The sequence below is a fragment of the Eufriesea mexicana genome, unplaced genomic scaffold, assembly GCF_001483705.2.
Source record: "Eufriesea mexicana isolate 0111107269 unplaced genomic scaffold, ASM148370v2 scaffold752, whole genome shotgun sequence".
Lineage (NCBI taxonomy): Eukaryota > Metazoa > Arthropoda > Insecta > Hymenoptera > Apidae > Eufriesea > Eufriesea mexicana.
This window is the reverse complement of record NW_016908891.1, coordinates 300,472-317,921: the sequence shown is the minus strand read 5'-3', so window position 1 is coordinate 317,921 and position 17,450 is coordinate 300,472. Positions and strand designations below refer to the sequence as shown.

Sequence of the window (17,450 nt, the reverse complement as noted above, 5' to 3'; positions counted from 1 at the left end):
CCAGGCCAGGTTAGCAGGTGCTAGGGGAAAATTGGACGCGGGTAGAAAGATGTAATATCAGCGACATCTAGGTCCTTAGCGAACTATCTTTAATCACAGATGCACCTCCTCGATAGAACATTTACCATTCTACGATGAATCCATTCGAAATTCTACTTTTATTTACAGAACACCATAACGCATCGTCTCAGCAAAAGAACTTGCCTGGTCGCAAGTTTGACTAATATACTACCTCCACTGAGGTATCATCTAATAATTACAGAACTCTACGATTCTATAATTCGGTTATTCTACGATTTCATAATGCAAAGTTGTATTATGCTATTTTATGACTATAATATAAAAGCTCGACACCATAACGCATGTCTCAGCAAAAGGGCTAGCCAATCTTGCCTGACCGCAAGTTTGATTAGTATTACTACCTCCACTGAGGTATCATCTCATAATTACAGAACTCTGCGATTCCATAATCCACAATTGTATTATACTACTTCATGACTCTGTAATATGAAAACACCAATTTCCTCCAAAACTCTATATCTCTACGCTACAAAGACTTTACAGATTGCGTCACTTACAAATTTTTACAATTTTATAATTTTCCATTCTATTCCTCTATTATTTTAACCTATCGATAACCTATTATTCCAAATTCCAAATTCCAACTTTCCCAGAGACCAACAATTCTATCCCCTTTTACACACGCTCGCACATACCCTCTAACAATCTAACTGCACATACTGCTGGTCAGACGAGTACACGTGAATTTAGCAATCCAAACTCTCATGCACCGGATTCGTGATCCCCGAAACCAGAGCATGGCCCAATATTCGCCCTTGTAAACTAACCACCCTATTTCTGTTGCAGTTTCCCGCAGAAGATGGAGAGGCCGTCGCAGCACGCGGCTAACGTGAACCAGGTGCACGGGAGCGGCATGCACGGCGTGTACTCGTCCGGCAGCCAGACATCCCTGACAACGTCCTATATCACGGGCCAGTCGTACGTTCAGAGCCAGAACTATGCACACGGCCCTTATAACTCGACATCCAACGTGAGAGTGTACACTCACGCGGGCTACAATCAGCCTCAAAGCTACGGCACCATGGTGCAGGGCTATGGTGGTCAGCCACAAGCCGCAGGGTATCAACAGAATCACCTTAAAAAAGGGCCTGTACGTAACGGAGACGTGCTGAAGAGGTGTCGGCTGCAGACCGCGTAAGTTGAACACTGATTTAACCCTTCACCAAACATAGGTCCCCTCAGAGCCCAGACCTGGAGATCTAGTTGTTATCCCAGACGATAAATGTAAAAGCAAGTAGCCAAGGGTACTAATTGTGGGAGAAAGTCGTTCCCGTAGACAAATTTTTCACTCTTTGCATGGTCCAGGTAGACCTGTTGGTACAAATTTGTTTGGAAATAGAGATATGACGAAGTGGTAGAATGTCAGAGGTATTCTATGTGAGTTTTAGGCTATAGAGAAGTGATTCTATTGAAGAAGAATCTTCCTATGATGAAATAGAATAAAATCGTAGCAGTCAGTGATGATGATCACAATAGTCAACGTGTTAATTCACCACATGATCCTTTTTTATATTATCGTGAAAAATGTTGTCAATTTTATAGCAAAAAAGCCTGGACTTGCTTGTCTATGGGGACAAAGGTCTTCGTGTGCAAAGGCCTTTAGTTTTCGTCGAAATAAGCAAATTTTTCGTGTCCGACATTTTTCTTTATTTATCTCATCGACTTGTTGAAATTCACCGTGATGCTGACCAATATTTTTTCTCTGGAGCAGGTACGAGTTATCCCAAGACCTGTTGGATAAGCAGATCGAGATGCTAGAAAGGAAATATGGCGGCGTGAAGGCGAGAAACGCCGCGTTGACCATTCAACGGGCTTTCAGAAGATACACTCTGCTGAAAAAATTCGCAGCCATCACTGCCATGGCCAAGGCGGAGAAACGTCTGAGCAGGAAGCTGCAGGAAACGACAGAGAGGGCAGCAAGTGTGAACGAGCATGAGAGGATGGTCTACCACAGTCAAATTTACATACAACAACCGCAGACGGCAAACAGACCAATGCCCATCAGAAGTATGTCCCTGAGGGAGAGGAGACACGTAGAGAACTCCCAGTCGCCGATACCGAGAAGCCAGAGCGGCAGGTGCGAGGTCCAGGTCGCTGGACACCAACACGCGAACCATAACATACATCAAAGCGGCAGACACACGCCCTCTTTGGCGCCCAGTCCTTGCAACAGACATCAACAGCTACCCCCGAGTCCATGCTGGGAGTCCAGCTCTCAGGAAAGCGGATCTAGCATGCATTATTACAATCCACAGGTGACTTAGGCTTCTTATCCTGTAGCTGCCAGTATCCCTTTGGTCTAGAACCTTGAATTTGAGAAGACATGTCTGTAATTGCGTCGAAGAAACAGAGCAAATTAAAGTAAAATTTGATAGTTGAGTTTTACCTTTGTGTTATAGGAAGACGATGATATTGTATTGTAGATTAGCGTAAATAAACAGAAGGAACTGCTTTTATAAAGATAATAGTCTGGTCCCTGTAATTAGCATTTAAAATTTTTGAACAAAAGTGGATTTATCTTCTATGTTGTGAAGTAAAAATTTTCACTTATTTCATAGTATTATGTAGGAATAGTCTATTGCAAAGTACTTAGGCAAGTAACGATAAATAAAATGCTTGGCCTGATTTTAGGAGACGCTTTGCAATATCAGACAGGAGACACCACCGCGGGATCTGCTTCGGACGCCTTGTACTTCGCCATCAACGCCTCACAATCTTCAGACACAGGTGGTTCAGAACTGGAGTAACGCCGGGCATCTTGGTTCTGCCGGTAGAACGAGAGGATCCGCGAAGAAGGTGCCGCCGGAAGTGCCAAAAAGAACGTCTTCCATTACATCCAGATCTATGGAGCCACGTCATAATGGTCTTAGTAAAAGCGTCGAGAACGGTAGCCTAAGCTCCGTGCAAAGTTCTGGCAGCGATTCCACTAATTGTGAGAGCTCCGAGGGTGATGCTCAAAGAGGGTCACCTGTTTGGAAGCATAAAGGAATCGTGAGTTCCTTCTGTATTGGCTCTATCTGTATTTGTGTATGAGTGTATGCGTTTTTACCTTTGTTTCGTCACTTCCTTTTCTTCCTTTGAGGCTCTAAATATTTTGGTTTAAACGATATTCAAAAAAGAGTCTGACTTATACTTAGTACTGTCCCCCTATTTTAAAAAAGATGATTCTTGATGAAAGTTACATAGAATATTATCTTCTTTCTTTTATATATAACATAATTTGTATATTTTAATATCTAGTCAAGTTCACCTGAACACCAAGAATGCGCCAACCACACCACAGACTCCACCACCATGATGAACAGCGTGAAGGATCTCGGTCACTCTCACGCCAGTTCTGGTTATCAGCTTCCGCTCATGGATCATCCGGAAAGTATACCACAAACGAGCTACAAAGTATCAGAAACAGTGAGGAAACGTCAATACCGAGTAGGCCTGAATTTGTTCAACAAGAAACCAGAACGAGGAATCAGCTACTTGATCAGAAGAGGATTCTTGGAAAACAGCCCACAGGGTGTGGCGAGATTTTTGATCAGCAGAAAAGGATTGTCCAAGCAAATGATAGGAGAATACCTTGGAAACCTTCAAAACCCCTTCAACATGGCTGTGCTTGAGTAAATATCGCGTTGTCCTTTTATGCTCTTTTATTTTCTTGCACGGGGAAAAAGTGAAGCTAAAAGATGTAATGGCGCATTCAGAGAAAGTTAATCTATTTGTTTATCACGGTGATCGGTGATCGACGTAGCGGAAACACGCAATTTAGGTTCGTTGCTCGTTATTATAGAAAGTCGGTTTCTCTCGACGCTCTATCTTTTTAAAAACGCAATTGTTTCGTTTCAGTAGTTCCATTTGATTCTTCGACAGTGGTATAAAGAGTAATTCTGTGGAACTGCTATGAAATAAATACTAGAAATGGCGTTGATCTATTTGCAACCGGTAGTTTTGCAACTTCGGAAAAAAATTTAGGTCAAGGAGGATTAGTAGTAGATAACATTACTCGCGATTGACGTACGTCTATTAACATTCGAGATACTGAAATAATACTATAAAAAAATACGAGAAATCTTTCTGTTATCGCAATGTAAATTAAAAAATTAACGTGTTATAGAAAAATGATACAACATCATCCTGAAAGTTCTGCATCCTTAACTTCGTGACATTCGTATTTTAAATAGTGCAAAGTGTAGTGGTATATCTGCCATAAAAAAAATCTGAATTTGAACTCTAAAAACCTCAGGGATCCCTTTTCAGACCTATAAATGGTGTGACGAACGTGTAATATAAGTCACTGCAATTGGACCACACAGTAGGCAGAAAAAGAACATATGTTAGGTGAATGGAGAATTTGAGAGTGAAAATGGTGTCAGAAATAGCTTTTAAGTCATTAATCCGTGGTTTAACTTTTTGAATCCAGTTTAAAATGTTTTTTGGTTACATTTTACAAATATTTGTAACCAATATTTATTTCTCTATTAATTATATAATATGAATTGATAAAGTAAAACACGTTTGTAACATTTTTACATCTTTCAGATGCTTCTCTCATGAGCTTGATCTATCAGGAATGCAAGTAGATGTCGCCTTGAGGAAGTTCCAGGCATACTTCCGGATGCCAGGCGAAGCTCAGAAAATAGAGCGACTAATGGAGGTGTTCAGCCAGCGTTATTGCCAATGCAATCCCGATGTAGTGTCCAGGCTACGCTCAGCAGATACTGTATTTGTACTGGCCTTTGCAATAATCATGTTGAACACCGATTTACACACGCCAAATCTAAAACCAGAGCGCAGAATGAGGCTGGATGATTTTGTCAAGAATCTCAGAGGCATAGACGACTGTGGAGACATTGACAGAGACATATTGGTTGGAATATATGAAAGAGTAAAGGAAAATGAATTTAAACCTGGCTCAGACCACGTTTCTCAAGTAATGAAGGTTCAAGCCACGATAGTTGGTAAAAAGCCCAACATGGCGTTACCACATAGAAGATTAGTTTGCTACTGCAGACTGTATGAGATTCCAGATATCCACAAGAAGGAGAGACCGGGTGTGCATCAACGGGAAGTATTCCTCTTCAATGATCTCCTCGTTGTCACGAAGATCTTGAGCAAGAAGAAAAATAGCGTCACCTATACGTTTAGACAGAGTTTCCCGTTGTGCGGAATGGTAGTCACGCTGTTTGAAGTTCCTCGTGAGTTATAACTTTAAAATTGGTTTACACATTTCGTTGGCCATCTGTTCGCCAAAATTCTAATTCTTTTCTCGATTGAAATATTATACTATAACTTTACTGATATCTATGATGAAAAGCTTGATATTCTCCAATATTAACAATTGATGCATTTTATGTAATTATTAAATTATTTTGCAGATTATCCGTATGGAATTAGGCTCTCCCAACGCATGGATGGAAAAGTTTTGGTTACATTCAATGCGAGAAATGCGCATGATAGGTGCAAGTTTGTGGAAGATCTCAGAGAATCCATCAGCGAAATGGACGAGATGGAAACCTTACGGATTGAGACGGAACTGGAACGACAGAAAAGCAGCAGAAGTGCCAGAGGTGCAGCTGAAAATAGAGACTCTGGAGTGGCAGACGTCGAGATATGTCCTTGCCCGGGGCCCTGCTCTGAAAGATCGGAAACTACCGACATGGACACCCAATTGAAACGCTCTGCACTTAGTAATTCTCTTTTGGACATACACGAACAATGTAAATAAAATTTTTCAATATCTATGTAATTAATTTCAAAAATTCATTACCGACTGTAGAAAATGTAATTCGTATTGATAAATAAATTTGTGGTTTAAATTTTCTTTTTTATCCTTTTTTACAGTTGCTGGTGAAAAACCGCAGCGACGTGGAAGCGTGGGCTCACTTGATAGTGGTATGTCGATTTCTTTTCAATCTACATCTGCCAGCTCAATGAGCCAAGGCATTAAACATCCTGGACAAGTTCATCCTATGCATACAGGGGCTACAATCCCTGGTGGTGCTAAGGGACTGGCTCAGCAGCCGTCTTTTTTGGGAGGTCTATTCGCCAAACGGGAACGAAAGCTCTCACAATCGGAGGAATCTGGCCCGTATAGTCGCACCACGGAAGTGTAATATTCCCTTTCAGTGCTACCTAAGAAATAACAGGCCAAATGGAACTCCCACAAGGGGACACATCTTACATAGTAGTATATCAAAGGCATAAAATATACTACACGAAGTTTCATGAGAAAATGAGTTTCACATTTATGTATTTTCCACATACAAAATATGAACTTGTATGTAATATCATAGCTTCAATTGTATCATCATTATGGCTGTAATATTATATATATGATATACAGAGAAAGAGGAAGACATAAAACTTTGAATATTACTTTTTCATGAAAATTTAAACAGTATATTCTAAATATTTGATGCTACTAAACCATACGTGAATCAAATGGATGATTTATGTGTCGTACAATCATGGAACATGTGAACCCTTTCGACTTTTATGGAAGCGAATGAACGTTGACTTTATACGTGATTAAAGAGACTGATACAAGTAAAGAAAAGAATAATAAGAAGAACAACAACAAATAAAGAAGAGAAAACAAGTTATTCTACGTACATTTGAAGTCCAGAAGCGTGCTTCGGGAAGCAACGCAATACAGAAGACAAAAGAAAAAGAAAGACAAGGAAGAAGAATAAGAATAGAATAATGAAAGAGCGAAGGCAATTTAATAGACAGTATAAATTAATTGGATTGGGCAGGATCCAATCACGTTTACACCCAAGACAAAAAAACAGATTTGGTAAGATGACAGGGTGAAGTAGCCTTCGTGGAGACACGTGTATAGTATTTATTCAAATGAAAAAAAAAAGAAAAAAGACAAAAAAAAAATGTCGAATCGGTTCATTTTTTCTTATGATATTTATAATAATTTCCAATGAAGCTCGTGAGATCCCCTCTACGTATGTAGATAATCGTTCCATTGGTCGCTTAAATCCCATAAACCGATTTTCTAACGAGGAGTCAAGTGACTCGACAAAAAAAATCTTAACACCATTAAATATAAAAAATAAAAAGATAAAAAAAGAACGGTTTATGGAAATAAAGTGGCTCTAGTGTAATATCGTGTTTTTTGCAAGTATCGACGTAGTTATACTTGAACAATTGTACATAATAGATATATAATAGATATATAATGGTAATTGTATAATTACAATGATGATAATGATTGATTCTGTAACAAAAAGAAATCATAGCCTAAGGAAACCGATAAGCAATCCCACTCTCAATGTTAGGTGCATGTTGATGTCTAACAAATTTTTAAAATCACAACAATGAAAAAAAGAACATTTGAACATAACAGTCTTTGTAAGAATTAACATTTAAAAGCAGGGAGAAAAGGAAAAAAATAAGGGAGGCATTTTTCGTTGTTGCGGTACATTCATAATCCTCTGCAAGTCGTAGTTCTGCTTATGTATTCAAATTGAGCAGTCCTTTTTTTCCAAAGCTGCGTACTAACGAGAAATTTCAATTAACCAATTAGTTAGTTTCTCATCTCATAGCACATAAATAATTTTCAGCATCATTTTAAACAATATTGTAAGGATCAAACATGATTCTTAAGAATGCTTATGAAAGGAAAGGACAACTTGTATGCCTTATATACTGCCACAACTTATCATCAAGAGATGAGAAACTAATTAATGATTCTAAAAATTAGGTGATAGAAAACTTTTGAAAGGCTACAGAATTACATTCAGAAAAATGAATAGTTTGTACATATATATATAACCAGCGATCGCAATACCAAGTAATAGTAATTAAAAGAGATATCTGTTAATTTTGTTTCAAAGTGACTAATCAGTGAAATTTGATACACTGTACATTATTATAATTCATTTCGGACTTTGGGAGTTTCTTTATAATTAATATCGTCAAAAGCATTCGTAATTTTTGTACAAACTTCTAAATTTATTTTCGTAGTCCTTTGATAATGATCTTGAAATTAAAATGACTCTACCTTTTTGCACTTGTATTGATAAACATCTGTTTCCAAATTAAATTTCCTTATCCACGTAATTTGAATCCTTCAGCTGTTACAGAAATACCTTTTAGAACAATAGCTTATTTTTTTTCTGAGTAAGGAATCTTAACAGAAGGTACTTACTCGTATTTTCGAAGTAAAATAATAGATTTACTAGAGCAGTTAAGATTTTCTACATTTTATCGTCTATATAGATTCTGGCTGCTATCACGTTTCTCAATCTAAATGCCTATTACTCTCTAAGTAAACAGAGAAAAAGGCTGTAATGATCATATAGGTTCTAACTAATAGTATAATTCAAGTTAGCTATTCGCGTTGTTAAAGCGAGAGTATGCCTTACGAAAATTATCTATAGCCTTTACAGCTGAAGGACACAAAACCGAGGAGAACTCGAACACAGCTGGTTGATAAAGTGTTCATCCTAACTGTATATAGACTCCCATGGATCCGTAATAAGTCCGTAGTCTTCAGCGTTATTAATTCTAGTCTTTCTCATCAGGAGAGTTCTCCGATTACGCTGTAACGTTCGCAAAAGAAAATAGTAATTCCATAAAACTTTGTCAGGAAAATCTTGATGTAGTTCTTAAGGGTGTGGTTTACAATAAAGAGTGTAAGATCAGTCTAATATAACCTAAGGATCGCGTCAATTTGCGCAAAGGATAAAATAAATTGTTCGTTTGAATTCCCGGAACAAGAAATTAACAGACGGAAATTCTTCTGTGATAATCTTCTTACAAATGAAAAGATAAGAAAAGACTGATTAGGAAAACCATCTTCTATGTCGCCGTATTTAGAGAAAAATTCATGAGAAAGTGAAAAAAAAAAAAACATCGTAAACGCTCTCACGAACTCGTCCATTGCTTGATGATTCCTATAAATCATGCGTTGCCATATTTATTTAGGAACGATGAAGATATCCATCAACTTCTACTTCTTGGACGGGAACGATGAGAATGCGAAGTTTTTCAATCGTTTATAGTTACACTTCGGTGTTTTCCAAACTCTTTTTTACATGTATAGTTATCCTATATCTTACAACAGTTAAATACAGTCAAGTAAGTTGTATGAAAGTTTTGCACGAGCTTATATGCATACGCACGCGCGTGCGATGCGTGCGCATGTACGTGTACGTGCGTAAGTGATTGGATGTGTGGAAGTAAAAAATATAAATTTCAATTTGACATTAATAAAATTAGTGGTTACCAAAGTAGAGATATAAGTTTCAGTAGAATGACTTCCTTTAAAGAAAAAGAATGGACAGTTCGGGAATCACGAAAACAAGAAACATAGTGAAAATGATCATACATCGAAGCAATACAACGTTGGAAAACATAGCTAACACGAATTATTCGCGAATCTACGGTGACTAAATTCGTTTCAATTTGACGCGATCTTCGAAAAATTGCGACACGCAGAAACAATGTCGATAAACCAGCGCATTTAATGAAAAAAAAAAAAAAAAAAATTGATGAGAAAGTAAATAACTACGTTATTAACTAAGAAATAACAATTGCTCCCCGTACGAAAGTATCGCCTCCTTTGTTAATCTAACGAACGCTGTATGCACATTGTGTTAATAAAGAACTATGAGTCTGAAACGTAGATCTACCTATTCTTGTTTTAGTACAATAAAATATAGTACAGACAACCATAGGACGAAGATTTAACGTAAACAAGATAGAAAAAAGCGATTTGTATTATTTGTTTTACTAAATAATTAGTATGTATAGTAATTTTTATAATTTTATATTCATCCATCATTTTCTTATAAAGTTGTATTTCTGTCGTAACATGATGTGGATAAGTAAAAAAAAAAAATACGATCTTTAAAAATTCTAAGGCATTTACCTCTGTTAAATATTTGTGTTATGTTTACAAAACCCCACTCATTAGATTATGAAACTGACAGAAATGACTAACTTGAAGGTTCAATTACTTGATTCTAAAACTAACTTAAATAAAAAAACAATATTCAGAATTTATTCTAGAATAATAAGAACAATTAAACAAGGAAAGTTAATGTTTCCTTCGCTTGTCACGATCATCTCTTCGTTGTTCTCGCTCATCTTTACGTTTTGTAGTTGCAGTAGTAGAACTGCTTGCACGTTTAGCTTGTTTCAAAAACTGATCTAAACCGAAAGGATCCTCCTCATCTTTTTCAAATTGTACAGGCCCTGAGCGCGTTGTCGATCTATCAGTTCCACTAAATTCCTTATCCGGAACAAATCTAAAATCACAAAAGGTTTTAAGGACATTTAACTAGAAAAATACTTTTTTGTACAGCATTGTATGTAAATACTTTGGAAACACTCGTAAAATTAATCGACTGATTAAATACAGATACCTATTCGTCTTAACGAGTTTTTCTAAATCATCTCCGTAAGTGTCTTTATCGATATTTTTACTGGGGCGGTATATATGTGAACCGATAGAGTTTGAATCTTTCCACGGCTTGTCATATACATTATATTCGTCATCATGTCCGTAACCACTATCCATTCCTTTGCTAGTATTAAACAATCGTTGATCGAATTGGGCTTCTCCAGTATTGGGAATACTTTTCGCTGGTAAACCAAGTGCAATTTGTTCACTAATATCTCGTTCTCGTTCGCGTTGCAATCTAGAACGCTTATCTGGTGCAGCACGTGCCAAATTGCGTTCTCGAGCACGATCTTTGTGTCGCTCTTGTCTGAGTTGATCTCTTTCACGTGACTCTTCTGATTTTTCTATACGACATCAAAAACAGATTTAATAATAAGCTTCTTCTAAATGTTCTAAATTATTTAAAATCATAGATTATTGAAGTATTCAAAACACGTATACAAACCCATCGCAGCTGACTTTAAACCAGCACGCTCTTCTCTAGCTTTTTGCGCCAGTTGTCTCAAATGGTCTTCCTTCTTTTCTTTTTCTTTCTGTGCCAGTTTCTTTTCAAGTTGTGCTCGCATTTCTACCGCCTCTCGAGCTTTTCTGTCTGCAATATAAAGAGCCTCAGCCAATTTGGCGAAGTTCTCATTTATATGAACTTGCTGTAATCCGCGACCGTCTGCAGCTAGACGTTTGTCAAGTGGAATTGTGTAGCCCTGAAAACAAAATGTTTGTAAAATTTCAACTATTGAAAGGATAAAAGAACTTTTATCTTTATAAAAGAATTTACTTTTGCGTTCTTCCAGTTACTGATACAAGGCGGTATTTTCCATTCTTTTTGCTCTTTTACTGTTACTTTCCTTGTAGGCGAATGCATAACTGGTGCTGGAGGCGATGGTGGACCTCGTGGTATTTTCTTGTTAATTCTTTAATTGAAGAATACTGCACATTATTCGTCGCATAGTGAATAATATTTATTTAAAATAAATAGAGCATTTAATGTTCTGTTCCAAATAAATTTATGTTTTACTTAAAATAAAACTCACTTGAATTTTGGTGGTTCTAAAGGATCTATCTGAGCCTCCACCATTCTAATAACCCTTTGTTTTGCTCCAGAATTAAATGACTGTCCTTGTTGTGAAGGTGTATATCGAATATACTGAGCTGGTGCTTGTTTTTCTGCACACCTCACTGGCATTGCTGCAGCTATCTTTGATCTTGTTATCTTTTCTAAAGCCTTTTTGGTTTTTTCTGTGAGTTCATCAATTTCTTCACAAGGTGGACGCTGAAGGCTAGGATCTTCCTCATTTGTAATTTCTGAAGGTAGCAAGTCACTGAGTTTGCTATAAACAATCTGTAAAAAAAAAAAAAAACAAAATAATAAAAGGCAAATTAACTACTATTATTACAATATTGTACATTAAATTACCTTATCTTTAGAGTGTCCTTGTCTAGCAATAACATCATATTTCACTTTTCCTTGAGCATCAAGCTGAACTGCTAAAGCATTACTAGTAGTTTCTTTTCCCTTCATTCCCATCCCAAGAGGATACTGGGCCACATGGATTTCTGGAAATGCTCCACCATCTCCAAAATCCTGCACAGTTTATATGAGTCTATAAAAACTTATAAAAATAATGCAGAATGAAATATATAAGAGTAATTGAAAATAATTTTTGTTTATATACATTATAAATAGATGATTATAAAATCTCTTACTTCTGGATTTCTTGGTACCCATCCTTTACGTTGACCATATGGTGGAGCAGTAACAACAGCTTTAACAAGTGCAGATACTGGTCTTTGGCGTAATTTTTGTTCCCGAGCTTCATCTTCTCTATCCCACACCACCTGTGATGGTGCAGGTAATAAACTGTAAAAAAGACACTGGGTAAATACTGTTATAAATGATGCAAATGATAAAAAATATAATTATAAACATAAAAAACATATCTATGCATATTAAAATTACTGAAATGCAATTACATGGTTTGTTTTGTTTAACAAGTACACTAATCAGAGTTTAATACAATACACTAAAATAAATCGCTTGTAAAATTTTATTATTTCACAAAGTGCATTATATAATGTAAGAATTTCATAATATACAAGTTTACAATTAAAAGAAAATAAATTCGAAGTAGCTATCACAAAGACTAACCTTGTCAGCGACATTTTATTAATTGTGAAACGCAGTGATACCACCAACTATGGAAATATTCATGCACTTGCCATAACAATGAAGGTAGACGTAGATTGTAAAATAGTGCATCTACTGTACAAAAATTCTCTAGACTTTTATCCAATAACATTTTTAGAAAATTCAAATGAAATCCCTGGAATATACAACCAATCTCTCATAATTATATTCTTTCGATGAAATTTTCGAAATTTTTTAATTTTTTAACTAAAATTGAATTTTTTAAAAGAATGTGATATAGTGGGAAATTTTATAAAAAAAAACTACACTGAAAATAAAACTTTTATTTGTACATTATAAATTAATTTCAAATAACTAAATAAATAAAAAATTTAATTAATTAATTTAATTAAGTTTAATGAAATAAAATGATTTAAATTGTTTTTTCTTATAACATACATTTCTGACGTTACTAAATCATTGAATAAATTCTCGAGAGAACATCGCCACATTGACCTTCCACTTTAATATTTGCTAAATCATCTGCTCTAGTTTTTCCTATGTTCAATATGGCTATTGGTATGTTGATATTGTTAGCTTGCAACGCTATTCGATAGCCAGAAAATGTAGATAATGTAGTACCCAGAATTAGTAAAGAATCTGAATACTCAACATTATATTTTACACTTTCTACAACTTGACGTGGAACATTATCTCCAAAGAAAATAATATCTGGTTTAAGAATACCACCACAATTTTCACATGATGGAACTTTAAATCCTTCTATTTGCTCCTAAATTAAAATACATCATTTAAATCAAAATTTTTAATAACTTCTAAACTTTCTAAATACTTTTATAACATTATATACTTCTAATAAATCCACATCTCCATCAGGCCTTATCATCTGACTAGTTGCTGTAATATTTGGATTATTTTTATTCAAAATTTCTTGTAAATAGTACCTACATATTCTCTCATTACAATTTAAACACATTACTTTGAATGCAGTCCCATGTAATTCTATCACTCTTTTGCTACCTGCTTTTGTGTGCAAATTATCAACATTTTGTGTGATAATACACCTAACTTTATTTGCATCTTCTAATTTTTTTATTATTTCATGTGTATTGTTTGGTTTAATAGAAGAAAATCTATAAAATTATATTTCTAAATTATTTTAACTTACATGACTGATTTTACAATTATTTATCTAGAAAGAAATTACAACCTTGGCCAACCTACATAATTTCTAGCCCAGTATCGTTTTCTAATGTCATCTTTATTACAGAAGTCTTTATAAAGAACTGGTTTACGATTACTTCTTGCATAAATACCAACACCTTGAGATCTATAATCTGGAATACCACTTTCTGTAGATATTCCTGCACCTGTTAATATGCATATGTTACTGTGATTGTTAATGAAGTCCTTTAACTCCAATAAATCTGAATCTTTCACAGGTTCACATTTTGGAACAAATCTAAAGTCCGATGAATATGTTCTACCTATACTTTCCACAACAATAAGTAATAACAGAATTAATAGAAATATTAATAATATAGATTAATGTATGAAATATTAAATCGAATATTAATACTAAAATAACAGACACTCACGCAATAAAGTTCTAAATTTATTAACAGTTCTATACAACTTTAGGTATATAACATTCATTTTAAAATTTTTTATAATTTTCTTATAACAATTATGCTAAAAACATTGATATTGTATAATTTTATTTAAGGTTAACTTTATATTCGTCATCTTATCTTAAACTGGCGACAGCATATGTGTGATGTAATCTTTTAACATAAAAGTAATTATCAAGAACAACACATTTTGTAACATATTACTAACGTATCCTCAAAATCGTATTTTTGAAAATCTTTTCTACGCAAAAATTTATTTAAAATAATTATTTTAATTACAAAATAAAATTTTAAAAAAACTAAAAATGTATAAATTTAAGTCAATTTCTTAGTCATTCTAGATCATTCAAAGATTGTTCAAGATTCAAGAAGATTCATAGATTGTTCTAGATTAAATCTAGATTAAAAAAGTTATTGAGTATAAATCATTTATTTAATAATTTATTAAAACATTTCTTTTTTAATTAATATTATAATTAATGAATATCATAATTAATATGTACTAATTAATTTAAATCTGTAATTTTGTATAATAAATTATACATTATACTGTAAAATGAAAATCCCTAGGTCTTTGATTCTGAACATCATCTACTTGACAATCCATATTCGGATTAGTTGAAGCCATTGATAGAAGTCTTACGTGTTGAGAGACTGTATTGTGATACATTGTAAATTGTGATTATTGTCCTGTGAAATGGCTGCAATTAGTTTATTAAATCCGAAAGCTGAATTTGCTAGGGCTGCTCAAGCATTGGCTGTAAATATTTCAGCTGCAAAAGGAATTCAGGATGTGATGAAAACGAATCTTGGACCGAAAGGCACCATGAAAATGTATGTATATTTAGTCTCACGTGCAGATTATGAACCGTTTGAATCATGTAATTTCTTTTTTAATAAATTAAAAAAGAAAAAAATTTGATAAAATAATAAAATATGAAAAGTAGAAAGAGAAAAGAGAAAATAAAATATTAAAAGAGAAAGTATATAATATTTTACATACTATACAATAAATTTATACAAACAAAATATATAAAAATCGTATTCGTATATTATCCTTATTAGGTATTATTATTACTTCCATAAATTATTAGTAATGGATTATGAAATAAAACTAAAAAATCTCAATTTTTGTTGTATATGTTCTCTTTATTTTTGTAATTTTACAATTATTAATATATATTTTTTAATTAATTCAAATATTAATTAACTGAACTATAATTTTATAATTTAATTTTGTTAAGGCTTGTTTCTGGAGCAGGTGACATTAAAATTACAAAAGATGGAAATGTATTATTGTACGAAATGCAAATTCAACATCCAACAGCATCTCTAATTGCTCGAGCATCTACTGCTCAAGATGATATTACTGGGGATGGTACAACTAGTACTGTATTAGTCATTGGGGAACTTCTCAAGCAAGCTGATATTTATGTGTCTGAGGGTCTTCATCCTAGAATGGTCACAGAAGGTTTTGAATTAGCCAGAGTTAAAACATTGGAAATATTAGATTCTTTAAAGATCCCAATTGAACCTACAAAAGAAAACTTAATAAATGTTGCTAGAACATCACTTAGAACTAAGATACATCATTCTGTAGCTGATAAACTGGCAGAAATTTGTGTAGATGCGGTTTTAACTATCAGGCAAGAAAATCAAGAGATTGATCTATACATGGTTGAATTAATGGAAATGCAACATAGAACTGCTGCAGATACCACTTTAATTCGTGGCATTGTAACTGATCATGGGTCAAGGCATCCAGATATGCCCAAAAGAGTAGAGAATGCATATATATTGACTTGCAATGTTAGTCTGGAATATGAAAAGAGTGAGGTAGATATGATGAATTTAGAAAAGCTATTAGTTATTTATGTAATATGAGTAATGTGCGATGTGAGTAATGAAATTATTATTATTATTATTATGTAGGTAAATAGTGGATTCTTTTATAAAACTGCTGAGGAACGTGAAAAATTGGTAGCTGCAGAACGTGAATTTATTGATAATCGGGTAAAGAAGATTATAGAATTAAAGAAAAAGTTATGTGATGGAACCGATAAATCATTTGTTGTTATAAATCAAAAAGGCATTGATCCGCCATCTTTAGATATGCTTGCTCGAGAAAACATTTTGGCTTTACGCAGAGCGAAGCGTAGAAATATGGAACGTTTGGCATTAGCCTGTGGCGGTATACCCATGAATTCCTTTGATGATATAAAGGAAGAACACTTGGGATGGGCTGGTCTTGTATATGAACATGTACTGGTAAATAATTTTCGTAAATAGTGCAATATCTATAATTATTTTTTGTACAAAAATATAATATATATAATATATCTTTTATAGGGTGAAACAAAATATACATTCATTGAAGAATGCAAGAAACCCAATTCTGTAACAATTCTGTTGAAGGTAAAATTATAAATGAGTGTAAATTTTGAATTTATGTATTTCTTTTTTATTTTTACTGTGATCAATTTTTAGGGACCAAATAAATATACTTTGGAGCAATTAAAAGATGCTGTAAGGGATGGCCTAAGAGCTATTAAAAATGCTATTGATGATAGTGCTATTATTCCTGGTGCTGGTACATTTGAAGTAGCTGCTAGTCAAGCTCTTCATCAGTATAAAGAAACAGTAAAGGGAAAGCAACGCTTAGGCGTACAAGCATATGCAGAAGCCTTATTGGTCATTCCAAAAACTCTTGGTAAATAAAGTTATTTTAATCTGTTAAGCACATTTCTGTAATTATTTCTATTCATATGTTTTAATATTTACCTTTTCATTCGTCAAGCTGTAAATAGTGGATTCGATGCACAAGATACAATTGTTAAATTATTAGAAGAAAGATCTGCATTAGGTGAAGCAGTAGGATTAGATATTTCTACAGGTGAAGCATTAAAAGCTACAGATGCTGGTATTTATGATAATTATAATGTAAAAAAACAAATTATTAACTCATGGTAAGTATATTTGCATATAAGCATATTCTGCATAGGTTGAAATTCTCCAATACTATATTTTCTGAAATATGTATTAATCTTTTCTTTTTAGCACAATCATCGCTAGTAATCTTCTTTTAGTTGATGAAATTATGAGAGCAGGATTATCATCTCTAAAAGGTTAAACTGAAAAACGAATACTTTGCGTTTTTAAGGATTCTTTCATTTAATTT

At 34.1% G+C, this 17,450-nt stretch overlaps 4 protein-coding genes across 8 annotated transcripts in view; 2 read left to right on the top strand and 2 right to left on the bottom strand.

Annotated features, from left to right (window-relative positions):
* Window positions 1–6,313, top strand: part of siz (Brefeldin-resistant Arf-GEF family protein schizo) — a 125,190-nt gene extending 118,877 nt beyond the window's left edge. For 2 of the 5 annotated variants that reach the window (XM_017898824.1, XM_017898822.1), the window contains 7 exons: window positions 868–1,215; window positions 1,793–2,336; window positions 2,713–3,072; window positions 3,322–3,695; window positions 4,615–5,270; window positions 5,451–5,792; window positions 5,917–6,188. In XM_017898824.1, coding sequence (XP_017754313.1) covers window positions 868–1,215; window positions 1,793–2,336; window positions 2,713–3,072; window positions 3,322–3,695; window positions 4,615–5,270; window positions 5,451–5,792; window positions 5,917–6,188 — 2,896 coding nt within the window. Of the gene's footprint in view, window positions 1–867; window positions 1,216–1,792; window positions 2,337–2,712; window positions 3,073–3,321; window positions 3,696–4,614; window positions 5,271–5,450; window positions 5,793–5,916 lie in introns of all 5 variants that reach the window. The other 3 variants (XM_017898823.1, XM_017898821.1, XM_017898825.1) reach the window with 3 other exon arrangements.
* A 3,688-nt stretch (window positions 6,314–10,001) lies between these two features.
* On the bottom strand, window positions 10,002–12,703 carry Bx42 (Puff-specific protein Bx42). Its single transcript, XM_017898789.1, has 8 exons — window positions 12,642–12,703; window positions 12,200–12,353; window positions 11,910–12,077; window positions 11,527–11,834; window positions 11,271–11,406; window positions 10,941–11,196; window positions 10,458–10,839; window positions 10,002–10,340 (listed from the first exon to the last, which is right to left on the bottom strand). The coding sequence occupies exons 1-8, from the start codon at window positions 12,653–12,655 to the stop codon at window positions 10,130–10,132; spliced, it is 1,629 nt and encodes a 542-aa protein (XP_017754278.1). The 5' UTR covers window positions 12,656–12,703; the 3' UTR covers window positions 10,002–10,129.
* A 389-nt stretch (window positions 12,704–13,092) lies between these two features.
* On the bottom strand, window positions 13,093–14,942 carry LOC108546587 (NAD-dependent protein deacylase Sirt4). Its single transcript, XM_017898767.1, has 5 exons — window positions 14,823–14,942; window positions 14,240–14,333; window positions 13,852–14,128; window positions 13,492–13,774; window positions 13,093–13,413 (listed from the first exon to the last, which is right to left on the bottom strand). Exons 1-5 carry the CDS (start codon window positions 14,940–14,942, stop codon window positions 13,093–13,095), a joined length of 1,095 nt encoding a protein of 364 aa, XP_017754256.1.
* On the top strand, window positions 14,886–17,402 carry CCT6 (chaperonin containing TCP1 subunit 6). Its single transcript, XM_017898786.1, has 7 exons — window positions 14,886–15,106; window positions 15,517–16,108; window positions 16,205–16,540; window positions 16,622–16,687; window positions 16,760–16,982; window positions 17,070–17,238; window positions 17,330–17,402. The coding sequence occupies exons 1-7, from the start codon at window positions 14,970–14,972 to the stop codon at window positions 17,400–17,402; spliced, it is 1,596 nt and encodes a 531-aa protein (XP_017754275.1). The 5' UTR covers window positions 14,886–14,969.
* Window positions 17,403–17,450: the final 48 nt, after the last annotated feature.